The sequence below is a fragment of the Strongylocentrotus purpuratus genome, unplaced genomic scaffold, assembly GCF_000002235.5.
Source record: "Strongylocentrotus purpuratus isolate Spur 01 unplaced genomic scaffold, Spur_5.0 spur5_scaffold_4, whole genome shotgun sequence".
Classification (NCBI taxonomy): domain Eukaryota; kingdom Metazoa; phylum Echinodermata; class Echinoidea; order Camarodonta; family Strongylocentrotidae; genus Strongylocentrotus; species Strongylocentrotus purpuratus.
The window spans coordinates 26838889-26865556 of record NW_022145610.1 but is presented as its reverse complement, the minus strand read 5'-3'; the positions used below and the strand labels follow the sequence as shown (position 1 = coordinate 26865556).

The 26668-nt window shown below is 38.0% G+C and overlaps 1 protein-coding gene across 1 annotated transcript; it reads left to right on the top strand.

The window, feature by feature from the left end:
* The first annotated feature begins 885 nt into the window (after nucleotides 1–885).
* Nucleotides 886–24769, top strand: LOC580206 (limulus clotting factor C). The gene is made up of 12 exons (XM_030997272.1): nucleotides 886–946; nucleotides 8316–8519; nucleotides 11729–11832; nucleotides 13370–13490; nucleotides 14120–14305; nucleotides 14850–14980; nucleotides 16177–16324; nucleotides 17252–17394; nucleotides 19494–19599; nucleotides 20085–20288; nucleotides 21330–21445; nucleotides 22048–24769. Exons 1-12 carry the CDS (start codon nucleotides 886–888, stop codon nucleotides 22402–22404), a joined length of 1881 nt encoding a protein of 626 aa, XP_030853132.1. The 3' UTR covers nucleotides 22405–24769.
* The last annotated feature ends 1899 nt before the right edge of the window (nucleotides 24770–26668 follow it).

Here is a 26668-nt window from a genome sequence, read left to right as displayed (position 1 = left end):
CTTGGGACCAGGTACTCATTCGTTTTTGTAAAGGTAGGGCCTGTTCCTTACTTGGAGGTTAATCCCTAGAAAGGTCAATTTGTCTTTTTTCCTTTGTTCCTCAAGAGGGCTCGTTTTGGTCCCTCCAAACGCCTATACAATATGGAGTAATTTACTATCTAATATTATTAAGACGTACAACGTAGCCTCCATTAAAAGAAAATGTTATGATACATACGCAACATGTTTCTTCCATTCAGCCAAGTAACATAGTTTACTTGTTATACAATACTTATTTGTAAACTGAATTGTTGGATCAAAACTTCATGTGATATATCAGTTTGTAGTATAGTGGTGCTCGTGAAAAGAAAAGAGAAAAGTGGAGAGAGAGAGATTAAGAGACAGACAGACATATACAGAGCAAGTGTGTGAGCGTGGATGTGTGTGTGTGTGCGTGCGCGCATGTGCGTACGAGATATGGGGGAGATAAGGAAAGAGAGAAAGATAGGGAGAGAGAGAGTGAGAGAGACAGACAGAGGGAAAAAAATTGAAGGAGAAAGTGATAATGTGGGTGAGTGAGTGCGTGTGCGTGTGGGCGTGGTCATGAGAGAGAGAGAGAGAGATGATGAGATACTATTATATTGAAAGAGAAAAAGAGAGACAAACATACAGACAGACATGGAGTAAGAACGTGAGGGAGAAAGTGAATGTGGGCGTGTGTGTGTGTGTGTACGTATATGAGAGAGATAAGGGGACATAAAGAAATCGAAAGAGAGAGCGCGTGTAAATACAAAATCTGAAAGTTGCCTAATATAAGTAAGCAATTAAGAAAGAACCCTGATATCCGTTAGATGCGTCTGTGTGACCTGAAATATGAAAGGGAGTGTCTCGAAATGCATCATCACAATGCGAAGCGGGGAAGCGAACGCACCTGTTTTGACACCGGTACAGCTTCATCAACGCCAGAGTAGGGGGGCAACTGTCCAAGGTGTACTCCCATGGGTAATTGAGGGTGATAAAACTCGGGAGGGGGCGCCATGAGATACAACAGAGTGAAAGAAACTGAAACATATTATACGTTTTAAAGGGGGTGGATGGGTGAAGTAGAGACTTGAAAATCAATACGCCAAAGATATTTGTCGAGTGCAGTCGATGGTTTTATATAGGGATGAGCAAGAAGTACACTATCAGTGCAATAGGTCTCTCTGTTTATAGACCTATCATACTTTAACATTGATGTATAAACCGGCAGATTATCTAGACGGGGCGCCATTTTTTTTTGTACACGCGCCCCCACGCATACAAGAAAGAAAAGAAACACGCTTGCCAAATCTATCGTCATTAACTGTGTCCATATACCATTTGTATTTATATTTTTGTTATGTTACCGCCCCCCAAACGAAATAACAAAATTACTTTGTGCTTTCTATTCAGAAATACCGACAAAATCCAGTTAACACAAATACAAATATCAATTGCAGCAATACATGGTTGTAGTGTTACAGATGCAAAAGCTATGAGCAAAGGCTAAAAAGCAGAGAGAGAGAGAAGATGAAAACACAATTGACTACACGGGCAAACCTTAACTTAGCCATGTAACAGCTCAATTTACAACAGCAAGATATAATCACTATACTCTCAACGTAAAAGGTTTTTAAACTTTGTTCAATTAAGAGCGGGAGTGTAACAAAACACGGGAAAAGGTGATCAACGTTGACATTTTCGTCATCGATTATTAGCTTTGATAACGACTTCCCATTCCTTCATATCAGTTACAACGTGACGTGCCCGGGGATCTTCATGTAGTGTGAGTAGGTCTGACTAAGCAGCTGAAAGTTACACCATGTTCAGGGTATGAAGAAGTAAATACGTAGGGTGCTTTCATTATAATGTCACTAAAATAAGATAATACTTATTATATACCTCACTTAAGAAATCCAGCCATCTGATCGGTCGAAATTGCATTCATAAACTTTAACTGTTCCCGAAAATTCCTAGTAACCATGGTTAAAACAGTTCAAAATCCCAATAACCATGGTTATTGGGAAAATAGGTCAGTCTCCATGGTTACCCCATAGGTTTACATGTTAAAAAATGGTCTGAGCGATCGAGGATACCGTACGTGTGCGAATTGGTCGGTATTTTCATACAAGACAAGACAATTCCAAACAAGACAAAAGGCTAAAGAAACTGTCCCAAGATTTCAACTTATCAAATGCAAGACTCGCTGACAGCAAGAACAACAAAAAGGGTACGTGAAATTATCCATAAACATGTTCGTTTGAAAATGGAGTACCAGCATAGACGTAGACGAAAATAGATCTAGTTGTCAGGGTGTCTGATCGCGCACCCGATGTTGTGTGCTACATTCTTCCCATAGAGATTACACGCAATGCAGTTTCTATGCAGTCTACGTGCATTGCTCGATCATGCAAAAAAAGTCAAGTTTTTTTTTTCAATTCGAGATTCAAACCTTTATCTGTTGTGATCCTGAAGGTGATACTCAATAAGTGAGGTGTCATATGAAAGCGCAGGTTCTTCTCTCTACTTCCCACAGGGCCGGCCCACCCCAAAAATTGTAAAAATATCTTGCTTAGACTAGAATCTAGATCTAGTCTACTCTCAAAGATACACTCATAAAAGACAACCGTGCAGATAAACTAGAGAAAGGCCAAGGTGGTGTCATTAGTTGACTCTTTTGTTTTCGGCATATAAAAGTATTAATGACTGCTTTAATATTCGAGAAATAGTTGTTTTTATACGCTCTCGGGAAGGTTACAATTGGGCTATTGCCCTCGGCACGCCTCGGGGCAATAGCACAATTCTAACCTTCCCTTGAGCGTATAAAACAACTATTTCTCTCAAAGCAGTCATTAATACTATATTATTGACCTTTATACTAGTACTATTACTGATTTGTAAAGCCCTGTCTGGAAAACACTGTCATATGCAGTATTACCACACTGTGGATTTGGAACACTTATGTTTACACTACTCCCACACAGCGCAGCATATTTTGCTACACTGTGGCCACAGAGCACAATGTGAATGCATCACAGTATACGTGACCATATAGCACATAATGGATTTAGTGTTAGCTATGTTGTAACACCGTATTTACACTAATTTCCATTTATGCGACACACTGTGGTCACATAGATTATTACACAGTGAACACCACAGTGAACGACAGTGTGAGCACGGGTGTTTTTTGAACGCTGCTACAGTGTTGGCGATGTGAAATACTGATCACACTAATCTTGTACTGCCAGTTTGTCAGATTGTGGCCTGTGGATTCAGAACACTTTCATATTTTTGGCTTTGTGAACACACTGTGTTCGCACTGTATTCTCCAATCGACACACTGTGGACACAGAGATAATTACAGACTAAACAATCCAGACATGACAGTGTGACTTTGAATTTGATTCAGAACACTTTTCTCTTCACAACGGAATGTTATTGTAATAAGCTTTGTTCACATTTCACAGTTCTGAAATATCAGCTGAACTTAAATTTAAACACTGACTTTCCCCGATAATGACTGGTTTGCCCTCTCTAACTCGGGATAATGAAAACACGACTGGACGTGACGTGAACTCGAGCAACCTTCTCATCCCGATCCCCATCGGGACCTCCCAATGCTTGGTAATGTTTAACGGAATTTAAACTCTCAAAGATTGCATCTCTATCGTGAAGAGATTGATATAAATATATATATTTAAATCTATGTAGAAATGATTGACACTTCTTTTTCTCTTTCCTTCTGAGTCTTTTTCGGTGAGGTTTGACGCTTACATCATGATTATGTTGATCATGGTGATACCGTGCTCCTGAACGGTATCTTCTCTGGCTTCAGGAAAGCAAGTCATAACTGGCTTCGGTTCGCATCGTTTTATTTCTTCCTATCTATTACGAGCTTTGGCTGATGTGTAATATGTAGGTTAAATACGCAATTTAGAATACTTATTCACTCAATAACAACAAGCGATTACAGGGCCAAGTCCAAATGTTTTTTGAAATCGTCATCAGCCCTCAAGTTAATTCTTCCAAGCTCTTGTTGATGTGTCTAGTCCCGGAAGCAAGGGGTTGGGAACTTGGGGCCATGTTGTCTGCTTCCCAAGTTTTAATTTGGAATTTTAGGCTTCTTTCCAATTAAGTAATGCTTTGCGCAATTGTTCTTCTTTCAGTACAGTTACGTAATAAAGTTGTCATTAAGGCAATGTTCCGTACCGAGATAAAATAATGTAAAAAATTGTATTCGATTGTCAGTTTATGTACATGTGGTACCATAATAATGATAATGCAATAATGTTGATATTATTTTGGTATAGCGGATGAGCCTTGAATCAAAATAGCATAGTATTACGAATTTGCGAACATTTGCACAATTTCTGAACGATACGGGTTTCCTAGTATGTGTTGCAGGGGCGATCCGACAATGTCGACTGCTCGTTGTGACAACAATTTTGTTGCACGCTTGAAAAAACAAATCATACTCATGATTGACAAGTTTCAGGTTAGAGCAAGGTCATTCGCAATGTCATGGCAATCATTGCATTTCTCATACAAATATTACATTTGTGAATCCGGCTGTTGTATCATGGAATTTGATGGTTAAATCGTACGAGATTATGTTATTGGTTCATGCATTAACATCGCAGATGCTGAATGTTTTGGAGAGCCTCATTTCTAGTTTATTTCCAGGAACGTTTATATATACAGTGTATATTTAATCCGTAGAATGTGAGTACAAAAAAAGAATCACCAAGGAATTTATAAATAAACATGTCCTATAATTCAGGACATTTGAGGCGAATGTTATCATCTGTGTGTACTTATATTTCTTAACTTTGATCTTCGATGTGAAAGGCATGAAAATAGGAGCATGTTAATCCTTCAATGGAGCTTTTCACTTTCTGTTTCCTGTATAATTCAGTTCCAGGCCGCCTCCACACTCTCACCTCGTAATCACTATAACAATCTAATATCAATTGCTGTAAAATATACTCATGTTTTGACTCTGATTTAATTATGTTGTCAACAGCTAATTCCCGACCGCCCCCTCAATTCTGCACTTGCAAAACTATCACGAGCTTTGGCAAACTTTGCCGCTTCATTGCCTTACGCGATGAGGCGCTGTCATCGCTGTACTCTAGATAACAAGGTCGCATTGCCATTGGTAAAAACTATATTCCTAAGGGTCATTTCACTCCTTCCCTCTCTGCCCCGATGTGCCCCTCTAAAATTGATTAAAACGATACTGTAAATTGAGGAAATGTTGAATTGAGTCGGTTGGTGTGGATATCCTCCGTTGGGCTTAGGGGAGGAACCGGTGGTTTCGACAGGGGTGCGAAATTTGAGGGGGCCGCGTCATGATACGGGTCAGGGACCCAGCACACCCAACACGGAAACACCCGCGTGGGACCGTGTCCGAAAAGAACTGTCCAAAGACTATTCAAAAAACAATTTCATTTGATGATTTTGAATGAAATTGAAGATTCTAGTGAATTGATTTTGTTTCAGGATATTGGACACTTGAGACGCATGCAATGAAAGATTTTTGTTTTCGGACAATTTGAAAATGTGTTCTTGATTTTGGGCTGGACTTGAGGGCTACTCTGTTTTCCCGACCTTTCAAAACCGACCAGTTGCTGTTCGCTTGTATTAGACAATCTGCAAAGACAATGCGGAAACCTGTGAAACACTCGTAAAGATAAGGGTGATCCATCTCACAAGTGGTACATAAATTAATAAATGAATACAAATTGTCAAAGGTAGAAAATGAGAATATAACATGTACAAAATATAGGTTTACAAAGGTCTTGCAATACTTAATTTTGATACAATGATTTTTTTTTTTTTTAAAGATTTTTTAATTTCTTTGTGGAGTACACACACAAGCGCACCTCCCCCGAGCAAAACTAATTTTCGTGCTTGCTATCTTACATAATGTCGATGTAATCATACATTCTACAAGAAACAATTAGTGATGAATGGAAAACACAGTGCAAACAGTGATATCGCTATAGTGGGCTATGGTTGTGACATCCCTATCCTATTCAAGCATATTTTTTTTCTCTCGCAATTTTGGAATATTTCTTTTAAACATCTACCTAACATGTTGGCAACATGCGGTCCTATTCCCTGCCCCCATTCAAAATAGTACCGCGACTATGGCGACGCCCCCTATATAGTCCGACCTGTGGGACACGACCGCCAAATAATGTCACAGATCGACTCTTGACATATTCCTACTTTCACCCCACCACCGTCAGCCAGCACTTGAAATCCCGAAGGATTCTCCTTTCCAAAATATTATTTTAATGCTTTTTTTTTCTTCTGTCGACCATGAACCCATAAAATATGTCATTTGAGGATGGCCATGAACATAACTCTGTCAAATAGCATCCGCCGAGAGAAATGTTCCGATATATCACATATCCAGTTTCAGGTTGAAGAGCATTATCGGAGCCGGGAGAGGGGGGAGGGGGTAGGCGGTAATCGAACCTCTCTTCTGCAATAAAGAGTATTTAGTGTTTTTTCGCAACACTTTTAAATTCTGTCGCTAATGCGAGTGTGTCTTCTCTGTCATTTCGTACACATTCGCTTGCAGCTTGGTTGCCCCCCTCCCATGGGAAACCATTTTTTTGGATCGCCGGGTTATCAATTTTCGTTGCCTAAATACGTATAAACTTTATTGGCTTTATGTGATAAATCAAAGGAGTCATTAGCTTCAGCCTAATAATTCCCTGATAAAGCTAATCTTCTGTTTTCTGTGCCATAATTCGTTAGATAATAAGCCTTTACCCAACAGTCCTTATCACAATAATTATTAATAATAATACATTTCCACCTTTATAATTATGTGAGATAATGCGACTCTTATTCATACAGATTCGTTTGATTTAATTATCTAATTACATTTCGTTTAAGAAAAAAGTGCAAGAGTGAAGGAATTTACAACCGGTGCCATTTTGCAAATGTCAAGTTGATATTCAGACGCTAGGAAAAATGTTTTTTCTACAGGTTAGAGGAAATTGCTTCACTTGTACTCTAACCCTAATTATAACAAAATGACGCGTAATAATTTATTACTAATTGGAACTACCAGCATGACTACTGTAAACATGGTAAAAAATAACCGTAGAGTAGTAGTCTGGCGTGACCATATACTCCAAACTTTTAATTCAAACGTTAGTTTTGTGTGCCGGGGAAAAGTCGTTGAAAGCTTTCTGACCGCAAGTTCGGAGACACCAGGGGGGTGTTTCACAAAGATCCTAAGTTGAACTTATCTCTAAGTTGGACTTAAAAATTATGGAAAGCCATTAGCATCCTTGAAAACATTTTGTAAAAGTTATTTTAAAAGACATAAAATGTTGATTCAAATCATTCATATTTTCTATTATCATGGGAGATTCTATGTTCTTGATGTGGAATTTATAAAAAGTCTAAAATACTTGAATTTCTGCTTTTGAATATATTTCATTTTAAGGCTCCAATGGCTGTCCATAATTTTTAAGTCCAACTTAGTGTTAAGTTCTACTTAGGATCTTTGTGAAACACCCCCCTGGAGTTCTCAAATCGAAAAAAAAGGAATTTCCGAAACATTTCGAATGATTACCGTTGAAAGCGCGGGAAATGGCGTTATTAAAATTCATGTCGATCGAACATCCGATAGGGGTCGTTATCGTAATTAGCAGATGTATCGCGAGTCTCCGCTCATTCGGGGAAAACCGTATCAGAGATCGCTCTTCAAGCATAACGTCTCTATGCTCCAGTAATATTTGATGTGAAAGAGAATAATAAATCAGTAATCAGAAATATTATAGGTTGTCATGAATCGCTGAGGCCGATTTCAAACTTTTTTTGTTGAATTTTCGGGTTGTATTTTCTGAATAAGCCATAGCCCACACATTTCCTAAATCCATAATCATGATATTATGTCTACGTCATGTAACATTACTATAACTACGTGTATAAATTTTAAATTTACACAATTATCCTTTTAAAGAAAGATTATGAAATCTGTTCTCCGTACATCCAAAAGTGACAGACTACAATTCTAATCCAGCCCTGTATTACATTCTTTCATTTATTCACTTTCACTGAAAATTAAAAAAAGTCGCATTTAAGTGATCTATTTGAATTGAAATAATTGCTATTTCTCTCAGTAGCCTTTTTCCTACACCTTATCCATGCCTTTGTAAATGAAAAAAATTAATCAAGTGCTGAATACAATTCGTTCAAACTTCAAATACTGTTACGTCATCCCCACCGTCCCATTTCAACGCAAAATCTAAATGTTCTTCTTTCTTCTTTCTTCTTTCGAACAGCATACTGTCAGGACGACCGTGACTTTCAACATGGCTCGGTGGTCTACAAACTCGGTGATAGCTCGTTCTACAGTCAAACACAGTTGGTAGCGGGAATCAAACGAAGATATAGATGTAACCGAGGCTACGTACTCAAAGGGAGTTCCTGGTCTACCTGTCTAGCAGCAGGGCGATGGTCTAACGATCCGCCAACTTGTGAGCCAAGTAAGTCCAAGGTTTTCCCAATTTTTTGCTTTGCATAATAATAGCAAACGACTGTCTTCCCACTTGAACTTGAAACATATAGTATTTGATGGTTTGGGTCTCTTTATTGTACGAATTTACTAATAAAAGAAAACATGTTCATTGATTATATGGTTAGACTGTAATAAAACAATACAACCTGAATATTATGAAGTTGTTATACTACATTTGTATTAGACTCATGACCGACAGGACAAAACTAAGATTTTCAAGTCGGTGTCCTTATATCCATAAAATGGTCAAACGCAAACCTTCGCCGTACCCTATAATGAGACGTACGTAGAACCGGCATAGCTAAACTATAAGAACAAAAAAATACATCATTTGAGCCAACATTGCACTGTCCCTTAAAATATTTTAGCAGATAGTCACTAAAAGGATGTGGGACACATTGAACATAGAAAGACGTTCACAGATTCGTTAATTACTATATATCTAACGATTGGTATTTATTAAAAGTACTAATTTTTGAACAGAATAGTAACATTTATCAATACTACGTGCGTCTTGATATTCCTTTAAAAAACAAGCAGTAGGTGCCTAAAAATGTTCCCAAACCATAAAGATGTTTCTAAAATACCTAACTATCATTTGCAAACCATGATGTAGCATTTCCTTTTCTTTTTCTTCAGAGAAGCGCGTTTCTTAGAAGATGACGCCCAATGTCTTCATTATCATTAAGCTTCGTGATTATAGAATGTTCCCCTCAGTGGTGACATGACACAAATCGAAGTCGGTAACAATTCTGTCGCCCTCGCATCACTTTCAGAAATTGGTATAAATTGAAAGGAACATTTTGCTGTGAAAGAGTTAAGAAGGGCACGTGCGAATTAGTGGCGTGAGACAAAGTGCCCCTCCCTAGGGGTAGCCCGAATTTTGTTTTAAGAAAAGGAGAGGAACGCTGTGTGTATTGAGCATACTTTTACCATAATATAATTAACTCATCAGACGTATCCAAAGCAGCTTATAAACAACATACTCTCTACACAGTTTCCAGGAATGGAGTAATGAATCATGAATACATGAATATTGATACGATCTACCTCTCATAGTTCACTTTTTTTAAATGAAAGATGTACTTCTAAGGGGGCACTCCCACGGCTTCCATGTTGAAGAACCTGCCTAGAAAGGCCACCGTTTCCATTTTGGTAGCCTATATAAACGATTCAAAAGCGAACAAAGGCCTACATAAATTCTTCTTCTTTTTCTCCTTCTTTCAACGAAAACAAAACACGTCACCTACTAATTTGGTGAAAACTACAGCAAGAAGTCTAGAAAAGAAATACTGGATAACCACGGCTTTCATGGCTGTGTGAACATGCCCCACTGTCCTTGTGGATCTACAAACATCTCATGTATCATCATTATTTCACTGTTCACATTCACCCTCATTATAAATTTCTAATCTAATTTAGTTACAGCCGACATCACAGACAAGGAGCTATATCGTCCCTTTGTGTGATAGATGGATAACTTAATGGACAGTTGCTATCCATCTTATCGTGAAACACGGACTTTAATTAGGTGTCATTATAGTATGAGCGTCTGTGCATGAGGCTTCTTGCTCAGGATTTACGATTGATCGCAAGTTTTCCGACACCAAATAAAGATCATGATGCGATCGGTGTTGCGATTATCAGTCTTTGGGGTTTGAGGCATCATGACAAATGTTTACCACTATTAAAATAGAGTAAGCAGTAGACTGACGGCATACGCCCGTAAAAAACATGCTCATCAGAAGCATGCCCTGATCTTCCTGTCTATACTATTTGAACGGTAGGGGCACCCCTAATCAGTTTCTAAGCAACTGATCATTTTTGATGGTAGAAGTGGTGAGACAGAGTAGGAATGGGTTGACAAGACTAAATTACTAGCTAAACAAAAATGCTCAATGCCCTCGAAAATACTTCGGGGACGCAAATCACAGAGCAATTTCCTTTAAAAGAAGAAAACATTTAAATGACAGTATTTTATGAAGGTAAGGGTCATTCTAAAAAAACGAACAATCTTAAAAACAGACATAAAACGGTACGCTACCCAAGACTCATGGGCATTACTAAATGAGGGGGGGGGGTGATGGGGTGTGAAACCCCCATATATATATATATATATATATTTATATATATATATTGTTGACGGCAAACGACTGCGAATGTGGAAATCCTGTTTTTCCTGAATAGTCGAGAAAAAAAAAATCATTTGATTACCCCCCCTCCCTTTGTTTGGCTTCTTGGAAAATATTAACTTCCTTGTCGGCAAATTTGTTCCGACTCCCAGCCCCCTTTTTTCTCCTAAAAAATGGTCTTGCGACGCCCCTGCGTGCTGCGAACCCATCACCGGAGTTGATTTCCTGTTCGGTGTTGATATATTGACGTGGTGTGCCGTGCTCGATCTCCCAATCCCCGATGATAACCTGAGATACATTGGGTCATGACCCTCTTGGAATTATTGTTACATCAAAAATAATTCAAGCACGTTCAGGGGCGGTAGAATGGACGTTTGAGTGAGGAGGGCAGACGGGGGTAACACAAAAAGGGTATTTGTTTGTAAAGGATAATCAATGTATACTTTGTTTTCAAGACGTTTTGTAAAACCGCCTCTGAGGAACTAATACTTCAACAAGCTCTGTTTCTAGTTGGTTTCTCTTTTCTCGTGCTATTACTATTATATTTGTCGTTTCATTGTATATATTGTTTGTAATATACTTATTCATTGTATTATGTTTTGCATGAGAAATAAAATCATTTGAATGGAAGAAAATAAATAATCTGATTTTGTCATGGAATAAACATTAGACAATAGTACAAAGTATTTCACTTGAAAAACAGATGAACATTAATGATGAGGTACATATTATGGAATACTCAGAACAGCTTTTTACAAATTGCAGATAATAGACAGAAATGGAAGGCCAAGACCTCTGCTGTCTGTATTTAAACAGACCTTGGGGTGTTTCACAAAACTTGTCATCCGTGACAAACGACAGTTTGTGTTATACGCTACTGAAATCCTTGCTTCTGATTGGTTATCAGCAGATTTGTCACTGATTTTTGTAATTTGTCGTTGAAAAAAGGTTTTGTAAAACGGGCCCCAGGTATTGGATGGTGATGATGATGATAATCGTCCCAAATTATTCAAATGTCTCTATTTATTTTGATTTCTCTTTGCAGAGGGGTGCCCATCATTACGTAAGAAGGAGAACAACATAGCCTATGTTGGTTACACGAGAGAAAAGGGGACGGATGGGAGATACCCACAGGGTACTTCTGGCCAGGTAAGAGAAAGAGATACAGTGATTTTTAAAACCTTTTGAAAAACAACTCATCCTGCTTTGAAGGCGGTGAACATATTCAATTCAATTCAATTCAATTCAATTCAATTCAATTTTATTTCGCAATATAAAAATCAAAATATACAAAGTAACAGTAAATTTTAACTATGTTTACAAAGGTTGTATGCGGGGCTTTCCATGAAGGTTGCGAAAACCTGTGAAGTTGGATCGCCCATTAAAGAATGAAAAACAAATACAAAAAGAAATATAACATATTATAAGCACACAACAATAAATTAAGTAAAATAAGCAAAGTACAAACACTTCAACTATCTATAAGACAAGAGAAATTAAAATAGAGAGAAGAAAAACAATATATAAAGGGGGAAAAGAAAGGAAAGGAAAACAAGATAACAATGAAAGAGGGTTCAGATATACAATTTAGAAGAAAAAAAAGAAAAAAAAGAAAAAAAAAAAATATTGAAACTGTATCACACTTTTTCGTGGAAGTCTTCCTGAAATTGATTATAAAAAACTCTCAGAGCTTTCGGAACATTCTGAATTTTGTGAATAGATGATGATTTGATTATGATGTGAACATAATTTATTTGAAGCGATAGAAAATAATGATGAGGGCCTTTACGTTTGTTAATCTGTTATAGTCATGATAGTTCATATGCAATAATCCACAACGCAACAATATCGGCATCTACATGTATATATGTCAGTAATTCTACGAAAAAGGGGCTATAGAATATTGATCCAGGAGGACGAGAAGATAAAGTAAGTCAAATGGAAAGAAAATTGAACGCTGCTCAAAAACAGGTATCCTAGAAAGTGATTGGTCTGGACAGGGTGGCAGGAAGAGAAGGGCGGAAGGAATGGTCATTAGAGGTGCGAAAAGTAAATTGTAGGAAGCAATTGAATTATATAAGTAGCTTATGTAGATATAGGTCGTCTGCTTAGGAGATAGTGATAGGTGTTGACTTAATTGCCTTATGTCTGGTCAGTTCTATCAGATAATGATCAGCTAATCAAACTCTGCGATTATAGACCTTATAGTGATTATTTCTTTATCATCAATTTGGTTGCAATGGTCAAATATTCATGGGCTTCGCTATAGAGGGAGGGTTTGAGCTACTTCGAGTTAAATGTTGATGTTGAGGTCTTGTAACATTTTAAAGACAGTGTTTTTTCGGGAAGAGGGGGGGGGGGGGGCTTATTAGAAATTTATCCTACCCAAACTTCAAAACTTTGTAGCGAAATCTTGCAAATATTGTGGATATAGAGAAGAAGCAGAAATGGAAAGGGTGTATTTAAAAGTCTCTATTTACATCTCTAGGTCGCTAAGGTAGCAATGCTTCGGCACTTAAAGCCCTGTTTCATGGACAAATTAATATCAAATACACTTTTAACTTAAACATCTATGTGAATGCATATTTAAACAAACATCCTTATACTTCTTAGAAGGATGTTACCAAACTTTCCATACAGTTTAAGAACCTAACATCTTGCCATTATTATTTTCTTGATTGCCTAGGTATTCTGCGACGCGGGTAAGATCCTGGTAGCGGGTAACGGCTTCACCGAATGCAACGCAGGAGAGTGGATCCCTCTTATACCTCTCTGCTATGACATTGATGTGATTGCACAAGGAAGAGGTAAGAAGGCTGGAGACGATGGTGGATCCAGTGTTTTTTTTTGATGGGTGGAGGGAATGTCTCAACAATATCTGACAAGCAGGATAGATATGCTTAAATATATAGAACGGTAGTGGTAAAATTGCGACACACCCGAAAATTATTTTTCTGTGTCACAGGTTCGATGTCTCAGTCCAGACTCCAGACGCGTGCTCGTAGACTGAAACTAGCTGCCGGTTTTCAAATCGCCCTCGACATATTCAATGTTCTCCTAAAATAATATATTCACTTTTCCGTCATTCTCATTATCCAATCCCCCTCTCTCTCTCTATTTCCCTCTCTGTCTGTCTGTCTCTCTCTCTCTCTCTCTATCTCTCTCTGCCTCTTTCTCTCTCTCTCTCTCTCTCTCTCTCTCTCTCTCTATCTATCTCTCACACACTCTCTCTATCTCTCTGTTTCCTGCTGCCAGGGTTACCTCTTTATACTTGCCTTATCTTCTCTCATCTCCTTGTGTCTTGTGTTTTGTTATACATTTTATTTCGCACACCTGCGCAATTAGAGTTGTTAACATTATGCAAAGTGAAAATAGCGAACAGGGTTAATTCTATTTCTAATTGATTAATCAATTTTTTTGCCCTTTCCAATTTCAGAGGATTATTGTTCAATACCTTACATCTGGGCGGGGCAACTCTCCTCCACCGACGTCACCGAGGGCCACGTCGTCCACGGTTTCCAAGTCGACTTCGAGTGTCTGCCGTTCGCCGAACGCGCTTCTCCCTCGCCCATCACGTGCATGAGTGGTCAATGGGAGCCCGAAGAGCCCCGATGTACACCAAGTAAGGATTCGATTCGATTCGATATTTGTTCGTAACTTTAATTTTGCTGTAAACTGCCATTATTAAATTAACTACTTTTAGGTGCTCAAAGAATTGCCTTTTCCCTGCATGCGGGCATGTCCCTCTGGTTTCAATATAAATTTGCATCGATATGTAGTGACTTATTCCCTAAAGATATAATTTATAATTCGTTATTGTTTTTATCCTCAATTTCTTCGTATTAAATATATGAAAATGTATTTGATTTTATAATGCTATTTGTGGAATCGCTTTGTAATATCTGTATGATTATATTCAAACTGAAAATTGAAATGGATGAAAGCAATGAATGAAAAGTGAAATAAAAGTATGATTGAAGTACTGTGACACAGCGCCACGATCTTCATTAAAATATTAAAGCACTCGACTACTGTACTTGTTCATTTTATATGACATTTGTACATTTATAATGTAACCATATCACATATCCCATGTAAATATAAGTTATGATATATTATGTTATTATTCATTTTTTATTTTTATTTTTATTTTCATTTTCCTTCAGAACATTGCGCGTTGCCGCCTTTAACACGAGGGCTTCGGATAGTGGATGCACCATCAGGTGCTATTACACCTCACACTCGAAACCTTACATTAGAATGTTCATCAGCTTATATTCTACAGGGTCCCCCTCAAGTAAGTGTCTACTACTACTACTACTACTACTACTACTACTACTACTACTACTACTACTACTACTACTACCACTACCACCACTACCGTACTACTACTACTATTACTACTACTACTACTACTACTACTACTACTACTACTACTACTACTACTACTACTACTACTTCCACTACTTTTATACTACTACTACTAGTACTATGACCTAAGAATAATTATTGTTTGCATCCTATCCGTAATTGTGGAAAGTGAGTTTAATGGAGTAAACATCTAAATAAGAAAACCTATGAAACGTGACTAAAATTATGAAGGCTTTGTTTGACATCACAGTCCCCGAACATCCTTGACATTCTAAAACCAGACTGGCACAGACCTAAGAATATTCTTTGCCGTGTGACCTTTGACATTGAAAGTTAGAGGTCGAAGGTCATAAATGTGTCAAGTGCAAGATGTCGGGACGATATTGGTGATGCGGGGGTATATTTTATTCTGATGACCCGGCACAGGTGTGATACATATGGCAGACGGTGTAGACAATTTATGGTTTTGTTTCTCGGTCTCGCCCCGGAGTGAATATGATATGCCTCTGCTGTTTTCTTGCCAGATAAACGTTTTATCTCCATATAAATGTATTTTCTTTGTCATTTATGAGTGCAATTCTAATATAAAATTGCATCCGGTGGTCGTTGAAATTGCAAAAAAATTGCAATACAAAATATCATTCAGTGGTTATTAGTTTTCTTTCTTCGCCAAGTATTCACATCATTACCATTTAATCGATCGACACAACCACCACATTCACTACCACCACCTGTCCACCAACACCACCACCACCACCACCACCACCACCAACAGCATCACCACCACCATCCCACCATCATATTCAGTATCATCTCTCTTTTACGTTGCTATATCTATTTCTTCGAAATTGCACAGCTACAATCGTAAAGTTATTTGAGACATCAATGAGGAGAAATTATCAGAGAAATGATGTCTGTTCTAATATCTATTTTTGTCTTTTTGTTTTATTTTCATTATATCATCTCTTCTTTCTATCTTCCTTCTGTCTCTATTTATTTTTCAACCTACGTAATTCTCTCCTCTTCTCCTTCTGCTCCTCCTTCCCTCTCTCCCTCCCTCCTGGTTCTCTATCCGTCTCTCTGTCTCTCAACCTCTCTTCCCCCCTCTCTCTCCCTCTACAGATTACCTGTTGGTATGGTGACTGGGCTGGTAACATACCAACTTGCGACTACCCTAAGACGGACCCACCACCCACCTCACCACGTCCTACCACTATTCCTACCACCATCATTACCACCACAGAGGAACCACGAGACCTCCTACCAAGATGTAAGAACTGGTATATTCCTTTCTTCCACCTTTCTGTATTGTAATGATTGACACCCCAGCTACACCCTTACAACAGAAAGATAGAGAGTTAATATTATAATGATTTAAATGTAGTCTTGATTGTTTAGCGCAAAATATGTCATTTTCATAGAATCCAACAAAAGTTACACTGAAGGTATAGAATTTAAAATATGGAATCTAACGATATAAATGGCACATTTCCTCTGTTGAGAGCCAGAAGGGGGGTAACTATGAGGGCTGTAAGTTAACATCCTTTTGGGTCTCAAGAGACTATTTACAATTTAATGTTGTTTAATTTTAATTCTATTTTTTAAGAAATTAAAAGTATGCCGATCCCTGTAATTTCCAGCAAGTTGTCGTAATATAACAATCAATATTTTACTTCTTGATAATTCACTTTCATGATAAATGATTTTTGCTGGTTTCCTTCAAAATTGTTTTATAAAGGTTTGATTACTCCTTGGTTCTATTAACAAAAACTCGAGAGGACCATTAAGCTTTAACATATAGCCCCGCAACATATTACCTTGTCGTTTTAAGAATGATTATGTGTGATTATTATTTAATTTTCATGACTAAATTAATCAGTTGGCAAATTAAAGATCATAGAAGATCGATGTCATGATTAGAGAGCATACACAGTAGAATTGCAGTCACTTTTTCAATCATGGACTTAGATTTTGGCTTTGAAGATCCTAACCAGATGCTTATGCTGTAGACAAGACATAAGTTGTCGACAATTGTCTCCTTCGACCCGGGTTGATATGTTTGCATTTGGTAGGGTGAAATATGTTTGATTTTGAACTTTAGAAATTACAATGTAATTTATTATTTGCATGCAGCTGTGTGTCACTCTAAATTAACAATATTCTGACTTTTCTCGTATTTTCTTTTCTGTAATCACAGTACCTGGTGAAGATTATTCTCAGTGCGGTAAGGCGGGCGACATCGGCCAGAAGTTAAGGGGTCGTGTGGTCGGCGGTTACGAAGCTAACGAGGCAGCTTGGCCATGGCAAGCCGCTATATATTGGCAGAGGGCTGACGGCTCAGTAAGTGATAATATCGACATTGTTAATACGACTATCATACATTAAAATATGATGGCGTATCCACGCCCCTCTCAGTTGAATGGCCCAAAGACAATAAGAATTGAATTGAGTCTAAGGCCTGCTAGGTACACTCAGCTCTATGAGATATCCAACATTTGAAAACGCTACCGAAACACGCCATGAATCTTTGATTACAATAATTATTATGCTGGTAAGTGCAGGAGGAGGGTTACATGTGATTTATAAAATGATGAGTAGGATACAAACGCGAGGGAAATTCAAAACCTTCTTTGATCTACGTGTATTAATCACTTTATCATACTGTCCACATACGCCACGGCGTTAAAATTAAAGCGTTAGTCAATTTAGAAATTCCAGAAAATAATCTTTCAAACATCAGTTTATATGATGACAGTTTATGTAGAGCATTCTTCTAAGCTTTCATTGGAAGTTATTTGTCTTCATTGATGTAATATGAATCATTTCTGTGGAATAACTGACAGTTCCCTATAGGGCAAGCAAAAACAGTTTCCATTGCACAGTGCTGGCTTTTAGACCTTCGCACCTGAAAGGAAATCACCCCCTCTGTTGGCGGAAATCCCAGCGCCCTTTCCGAGCAGTCAACTGGCGGTTTTTATGTCTTTGTTGGAGGAAACGTTAATACATTTCCTTGCCCAAATGTTTGCCTCTTGCCGTGGTTAGATAGGCATCAAATACACCCAGGAATCGCAACCATAAAAAGAGGGTTAATTAAATTATAAGATATAGGAATGTTTAGCAGTTGGGGAGAAAAACATTGCTAAGAGGAAGGGGTCTGCGGCTGCTAAAGGGTGGGGGTCGGGGAGCGAAACCTTGAAACAAGGAAGGGGTCGGCTACTGATAGAATCAAGGAAATGTACTCTTTTTTGCCTTTTCTTGTATGACAGGTCAGACATAATATAAATAATAAATTCAAGAAGAAAAAAGTCGAAGAATAACAGCGAGTACAGATATACTAAAGCTTCTTGCGTTTTACTCTTATGAGAGCTAGGCAAAAATCTTTAGTATGTCTGTAGTCACCAAATACAACTTTTAGGTGGTTGGCAAATTTGAAAATAGGTGAAACATCCATGTTTTAAATATTTGATACATGCATCTCTCAAATAGGGCAAAGGAGTCGTTTTACCGGTTTCCATTATTGTAATCAGATAAAATGAACCAATTAACATAGCCAATTTTACGGTAAGGCTTTTCATGGCATTTCATAACTGCTGCTTGATACTCCCCATATTATTATTAGTATTCGAATGAACAACTGTACAATTTATTCGAGATCACCGCATTTTTATTATCAAAATTCTGATAAATGGGGTTGCCCATTCGTGGGTCACGTGGGTCAGACTAAATGTTAAAGGAAACCTTAATTTGTATGAATTAGAGGTTTTTCTAACACGGGTTATGTCTACCATAAACCACATTACCCTCTAAAGTAAAAACTAACTGAAAAGCCAACCTATCAAACATCCCGTCTCTTTCAAGTTGCCAACTTTTATGGACAACCGCAAACAGTGCCAACGGAAAACTAGGATGGAAATATACATTTATTTATGTATTCTTGAATGAGTCAGGTCGGGCGCTGCTACAAGGAGAGTAAACTTAGTCTGAACCACCCCTCCAATTTAAATTACGATGACTCCGCTGGAGAAGGATAGTTAGATAAAAGGAACATAGAGAAATTATGAATTATGATCATAGTTATATAAAATTGAAATGCATGAAATGGCATTTGAGTTTATTGTGTAACAGTGTGGGAGAGAAAGAAATGTAGCAAAAGAAGTAGAGGGGATCGACATGTAAGAGTAAAGGCAGATGATGCTGTGATGCTGTGATACTGAAGGATTCTACTTCCGGCACAGGTTAACTTTAATACTGCGATTTATGAACACCATGGTAGAAAGGTAAAGAGCTCCCTCTACCAGAGCTAAGGGACAATGTTCTGAGGAGTGTAACGGAACAAAATGTAGACCCTCTAAATCTCTGATAAAAGTAGCATGGAAACAAATCTATACACTTGACTATGATTATCTAATTCTCTATGTTTTTTCCTTTTCTCCTTGCAGTGGTTTTTCTTTTGCGCTGGTACGGTTATCGACAATGAATGGGTCATGTCTGCGGGCCATTGCTTCGGGTATGACGAGGATATCACAAGACTTCAGGTCAAATTAGGTAATTATGGATGGATTTATAAGCCTTGTCTAACGGTGGGTTTTCGATGCTGTCAAAGGTTTGTCGAATAAAACGAAATGTCATGGTTATTATCAAGGGTATTAGATATCGCTGTGTTTCTTAAAACACCAAGATATCTCACTCACACTGCAGGGACAACAAACCTGATTCAACTGGAGTTGAATTGTAAACAGAGAAAAATATTATGTGAATACATATGTCATTAAGTATAAGAAACATTGAATCCTCGCTGGTGGTTTAAGGAGAGTACAGTAAGTTCAGTGTCATGGATTTCATTTGGGAATTACATGACATGCGTTTCATGTTTTCATGAAACAAGTCGAATAATAATCAATCTAAATATCAGTGTAAGTGATTATTTTTCTATTCCTCGGCCCTAAATAGTAGACAATCTAATCAGGGTAATTAGGCGGTTGATTTGATATCGTTGATTGTTACATCATCAATTATTTATCTTGATCCAGGTCTAACAGACCGAATCCGGGACCAGGGTACGCCGAGGGAACAGGTCTTCTCCATCAACGGTCTCTACCTTCCCAAGGAGCACGATTTCATCGATTTCGACTACGACATAGCCCTGCTCCACCTCGCCCGACCAGCCGTCTTGGGACCGTACGTTAGAGCAATATGTCTGCCGCCAGAAATCACTAGTCCCGACGCAGACAAAGGTAAAGATTACAGTTTACATCCTTTAAAGCCCCACTGCACTATTTATATCTACTTGCGCCCTCTTTTTAGCAAACAATGCCTAATCAGTGACCCCTGGTCCCCCATGATCCCCTTTTTCTTATGTTAATTGAGAGCTTATTTGATGAGATAACCACCTGTCAGTGACCTTGCAGGAAGGTCTGATCCCCCGGTCAAACTAGTACAGACGGGCTTTAAGATCATTAGGCCAATAAGTTAATCCCAATTTGTCTAGCTTCTTCATAAATAATTAGTCTATTGCAGACCGGTCTTCCGTTTGGCCGTCTTAGGACCATATACATTACACTATATGCATCCCGATACGCTAAAAGATCATGTATAGTGAAATCCTTACCCTTAAATATGGAACGAACATTTCACTTTGAATTCACAACTTCGATCTTGGACCAGAACACTACAGTATCCCCAACCCAAAGCCTGAATATGATAGTCACACCGACAAGTCCGACACCAGACCGACTACAGACCGATTACTTTTTTTTTATAGGTTTTTATTCATTACAGACCAAACAAATCATTAAATTGCTGCCGATATCAAAGAAACGGTCGGTGTGGAGTCGGTGTGACTGAGGCATAACCTAAATCACATTGGAAAACATAGCCTGAACCTTATATCTTTGACGAAATAAAGCCCCTGATGTAATGGATATCAGCGGGGCAAATGTAGGATCCATGTCGGATCAATTAATGTATACAGTGGCGGGAAAAATCGCAATAATTGGAGAATACAGCTTTGGTCATTCATGCCCTTAATAAGCTATTTTTCTGTAGTTGTCTTTTACTACGCAGATGAACATTATTACTGAACGTTATTATCATTTAGGAAGACGTTAATCAATTCATTATGTTATTATCTATCTGTCTGTCTGTCTTTCTAACTATCTGCCTGTATATTTATCTGGTGTAAAATGTCTACTCATGAAAGTTAAGAAGTACCAATGATTCATTTACGATATTGTATTAATCATCCTATCGATTGGTCCTGTATTTTTCTTTTACAGAACGATTAGTAGCTATCAACTCCTTCGGTATGGTGGCAGGATGGGGCCACAGTAAACCAGTAGCAGTTAATAGCAGTCAGTACACCATTTATGAAGATGTCCTTCAACAATTACAGGTAAGGAATGCTCAGAGAGGCATGCACTGTCCGTCATTGTTTTAATCAGTTTCAGAAACATGTCCTGAGTATTAATTTTGTTCTATGACGTAAACTCTAGTATATATTTTCCTCTGAATTATTAGGATTACATAAAATGAAATATAGGTTCTTAATGTTATATTTTGTATTCATTAAGTTGTTTGTAAGTTTTTATTCAAAGCTAATGTTTAGATAACATGAATCAAAGGTCGAATATTTTCTCTGGTTTTGTGTGTGTCATATATAAAATAAACGATCCAAAATTGCAAGTACAAAGTATTGTTGTAGATTTCGTTGTCTGTTTGATTTCGCTGTGATTCGTATCATTATGATCTTACTCATCATCTTGTCAAGGGAACTTTACAATAATTGTTAATACCTTGGTAAACAAAGAAGAGAATCTTTGGTGGGAAACATCAGAAGCAACCGAATAGTAACTCCGTGATTGGTTTCATTTAAGGAGGGCCGGGAGTTGCTGAATATAAAAATAAAAAAATATAAATTCTCGTCTGATGAGAAGCTGCATGAGGAGATTATATTTTCGCATTATACTAATCATAACTTTCGTATTCTTTCTCTAGATTCCCGTACGTCCGCGTCAAGCCTGCGTCAACAGCCTCCGTGAGGTAGGCGAAGACGAAACGCAATTCACCATCAACATGTTTTGCGCCGGGTACAACCGGAAACCACTGGATACCTGTTTCGGTGACTCCGGCGGACCTCTGATGCGGCACATATTTCACTCGGTGGTCGGTCGAGACGGGATCCAGCGAATGCAGAAACGATGGGTCCAAGTCGGCATCGTGAGCGCGGGAAAAGGCTGCGCAGTAGAGGGACAATTTGCATTTTATACGCATGTACCGAGACTTGTGAACTGGGTGTATTCTGTGATCAGAGCGAACCACACACAATCAGGGACGGAGCTCGTTCAATTATAAGAATTGACTCTCTACGAAAATGGAATCCGGTACTCTGAAGTTGACGTAAAAGCATGGAACGTTGTGGAATTAATTCATCTGTCTTTTTCAAGGCCAGTCGTCGACGGACATCTTGCTTCGCAACGTACCATTTAAACCTAGCATTCAAAACTCTCCGGTTATAAAGTACGTGGTACTGATGCATTCATGTAGTCACAAGCATGTTGTGAGCAGGATCTGGAACAAAATGCATGTACTAGCATTTGAATATGCGTCCGAAAAATGGCCGAACCCCGGAAGTCCGATGCTACATGAGAACTTAAAGGTCAAATATTGAAGGAGTCCAACATTCTTCCTCCCACTCGGATCGAGTGGATAGGTATGCCAGTCAAAACTGTCCGACGGAGCATCTCACGGCGTGGACGAAATCAACCGTTACACAAGATTCACCTCCCCTTTATGATAAAATGAAACAAATAATGAAATGCAAATTTTTGAGAATTTAGTATTAATGCAAGTGTGCAACACCCTTAGGGGTGCATTGTTCTAAACTTCTTAGAATCAAATTCTCATTTATCAAGAAGTCGATGCATTTAGTTCGAGGGGATGAATTTTAAATTCTTGAGCTAACGTAATGTTTGAATGTTGTGAATATTATATATTTACAAAATATTGTTTTTATATTTGTTATTTATGAATTGAAGCAAACTAAAAATGTGTACCAATGATAGATTGACGTTTAGTATATGATATTGCACATGTATATAACTAAAGTTGTACAAATCTTCAAATATTCTTTTAAGTGATTGTGATTCCGTAAATTTGTGAGTGCATATGGAATGCAGTATCTAGAACGAAGTTTAACACATGACAATTTCTTTTTTGTGTTACCATTCTTATTAATTTTGTCTTGGTTGTCAAATGCTTACGTTTTTACCTCAATTGTAAAATGTGCATGCCGAGGAGCAAATTATGACGACAATATACAGTGTAAGCCCCTCCCCAAGCACCCCCCCCCCCCTCTTCTGCAAAAAGATTGTTGTGTCTGTTCAAGAGCATAGATTACACAAAGATAAACTGAATGTTCAGCTGTTTAAAAAAAAATAGTTTCGCGTATAGGAAATGATCTTTTTTGCTTAAATACATTATTTCATGTCATTTCAGCCGTGTTTGCAATGCCCCTCCCCCATCATATATGGGATGGGTGATGTTGAGATGCAAAATGTATAGAAAGCAAACCATCTACTTGGAGCTGCAAGGGCGTTAGCATCAAGTTTACGATTCAACGCCCTTTTGGGTCTAAACAGACGTGGTGCATATCGAAAGATGCGTGGTCTCATCTTTCAACATTAAAAAAGGCTGATCACAAATGTATTCAAATATCCTACAGATTAGTGGCGTAGCTAAGGGGGCACTGGGGCGTGTACCCACAACCGATGGCAAAAAAAGAGAGAAAGGGGGAAAGAAATATAAGGAGAAAATAAGAAAGAATGAAAGGGAGAGGGGAAAGTAACGTGAAGAGGAGATGATAAGCACCCCCTCACACCCACCTCCCCCTATTCAATGCTTGGAAATTCATATTTCACCCATCTTGTAAGGCTGGTCTCCCGCTCCCCCATGATCCCAGCGCCCCTTCAATGAATCGACCCATGCTACGCCACTGCTAAAATTCAAATTGCTATTAATGAAATACTGCATTCATTAGGCATTAGTTCTTTAAGTATAGGCTGCAGAGGTTGATTGCAAGTCGTCAAGTCAGGCAAAGCATTTACATTCATGCGATGGGAGTAGTTTTAAAGTAGGGAGCGCACCTCATGAGAAACACCCATCGCCCGCCCCCCCCCCCTGTATCCACCATTTTGAGTTGCCAATTCACGTTACATATTACCCTACTGATTATCAAACGCAGGGAAGGAGTATTATATCACTATCTGCTACCTCTAACTCTCCTTACCCGCAGACCAATCGTGCTAACGAATTATCATTGCAATACAAAATACAAATGATATGTGATAATACTTGGCAAGAAAATTATTATTGTTGGAAAATATTCTCAATTTGTATAATAGAATGTCATAAATCACTGCCAATGCCAACGGAATTTTAAGAGTTACATCGCAAAGCGGAAAAAAAATGTTGTCTGTATGTGTTTTGACTGATCCTTGAACAAAATCTATTACTAAAAAAATCTAGTTTTCTTAAACTGATACTGCTGTTTTTCCGTTGAACTGAAGTAAAACTTGATTTGTTTAATCTTTAATTTAGAGTTATGTAATTTTGTTGAGGACAGGGTATTATCATCATATCACAGTCTTGAGGATTTATTTGAAACTCGTTATCGTTGCATTGTATGTACTGTAAAATAAAACTGTAACATATACCAAAATATTCTTCTTATCATTGCGGGCTGTAGGGTGGCAAACCTCGGGTGATGATGCTGATATAACGGCGATAATAATGGTGGCAATGATGATGATGGTGATGTGGATTGTGATAACGGAGATTGATGATTGTGCTGCTGAATATAAGAGGGAGAAGAAGAAGATTGGAGGAGGAGAAGGAGGAAGAGTAGGAGGGGGAAGAGGAGGAGGAGGAGGAGGAGGAGGAGGAGGAGGAGGAGGAGAAAGAGGAAGAACAAGAACAAGAAAAAGGAGAAGAACAAGAAGAAGAGAAAATAGAAGAAGAGACGATGATGGTGATGGTACTGATGATGATAATGATGATGATAATGATGACGGTGGTGGTGGTGGTGGTGGTTGTGGTTGTGTGATGATGATATTGATGATATTGATGATGATGATGATGATTATGATGATAATGATGATGATGATGATGATGACGGTGGTGGTGATAATGATGATGTTGATGATGATGATGATGATGATGGTAGTGATAATGATGACGTCAGGCGCGGATCCAGGATTTCTTAGGGGAGGGGGCCCAACTCTTTTTTTTTTTTTGCTCCCGAAAATTTGAAAATCGCGCCGGCCGAAAAGTCGCTCAGTGGGGGGGGGGGGGGGGGGGGGGGGGGGGGGGGGGGGGGGGGGGGTAGTGAGCACATTTTTTTTTTTTTTTTGATCCTCAAAAAAAAATTCAATTTGCACCCCCCTTGAGCGCCAGGGGGGGGGGGGGCCCAACCCCAAAAAAGGTAAAAATCACGTGATTTTACCCCTGGATCCGCCACTGGATGACGTTGATGAAGATGATGATGATGATGATGATGATGATGATTATGATAATGATGAGGATGTTGATGTTGCCGATGATGATGATGGTGGTGATAATGATGACGATGATGATAACAGACGCGTGCATGGTGACAATGATAAAGAACATCGTGATGAGGAAGAAGAGATGATGATGATTCACGGTATGATATGCGCTAAGCTAGGTCGAGAACGATGACACACACACAAATAACAACTCTATAAACTGTCAATGTAGTGTATTAAAAATGCGTTTGAAGTATATTTGCATAAATCGGTTACAACACAATCCCAACACCCATTCTTGAACAATTCAATTTACACAGCTTTCAGTCAAACAATAAATATTTTACACATTTATATCATAGCACATTTTCACCGCATTTTTAAAAACTTCAACCACGAAATATTACCATCGGGAGAAAGGCGAAGAAATAAAACAACATAATATGGACGCTGATGTAATTTTTGAGCTTTTACATGTACTTTAACACAATGTATATATTATTATCCAATTAACGATAGACAATTTTAGATCTAGATTTGTATCTAACATATAAAGAGAACACTTTTTTCAAAAGCATATTTATAATCTTAATAGTTTTTATTTTTATAGAAAAAAAGAGAGGGATAATTTTAATGAAATAAAAAGTCATTTCAATTCAGATTACTTTCAGTTAGAAGAACATACTCTGTTTCAGATTGTAAGGAGTGAATACAGATATAGATTACAGTAACAATTTTTCTCCTAGAATAATGTTAAGTTAGTGCAAATCTTTATAGTACAAATTACACTATATATCATAGGAAATGCCACGGTAAATCCCTTATCTTACATTAACTTTATAACATATTAAAAATATATAATATAATAGTTTCAAACCTAAGTTAGTATTTTTAAAGATTTGTATCTGACTATGTCTAAAAAGTAAAATCTACCACCAATCCTACAAACTTACACTAAACAATAATCTAATCTATGATGTCTGTAAGTATGCCATTGCAGTTATCTAGTATAAATAAGACTTTATCATAGTTTAACATAATACTAGCACAACATTAATACATCATCATATTTC

Excerpts from the sequence above, each read along its gene's own strand:
- LOC580206 (XM_030997272.1), top strand. The coding sequence starts at position 886 with ATGCGAAGCGGGGAAGCGAACGCACCTGTTTTGACACCGGTACAGCTT. Across the intron at positions 14,306-14,849 it reads AGAGCCCCGATGTACACCAA|AACATTGCGCGTTGCCGCCT; the intron begins GTAAGGATTCGA and ends ATTTTCCTTCAG. Across the intron at positions 21,446-22,047 it reads ATGTCCTTCAACAATTACAG|ATTCCCGTACGTCCGCGTCA; the intron begins GTAAGGAATGCT and ends TTCTTTCTCTAG.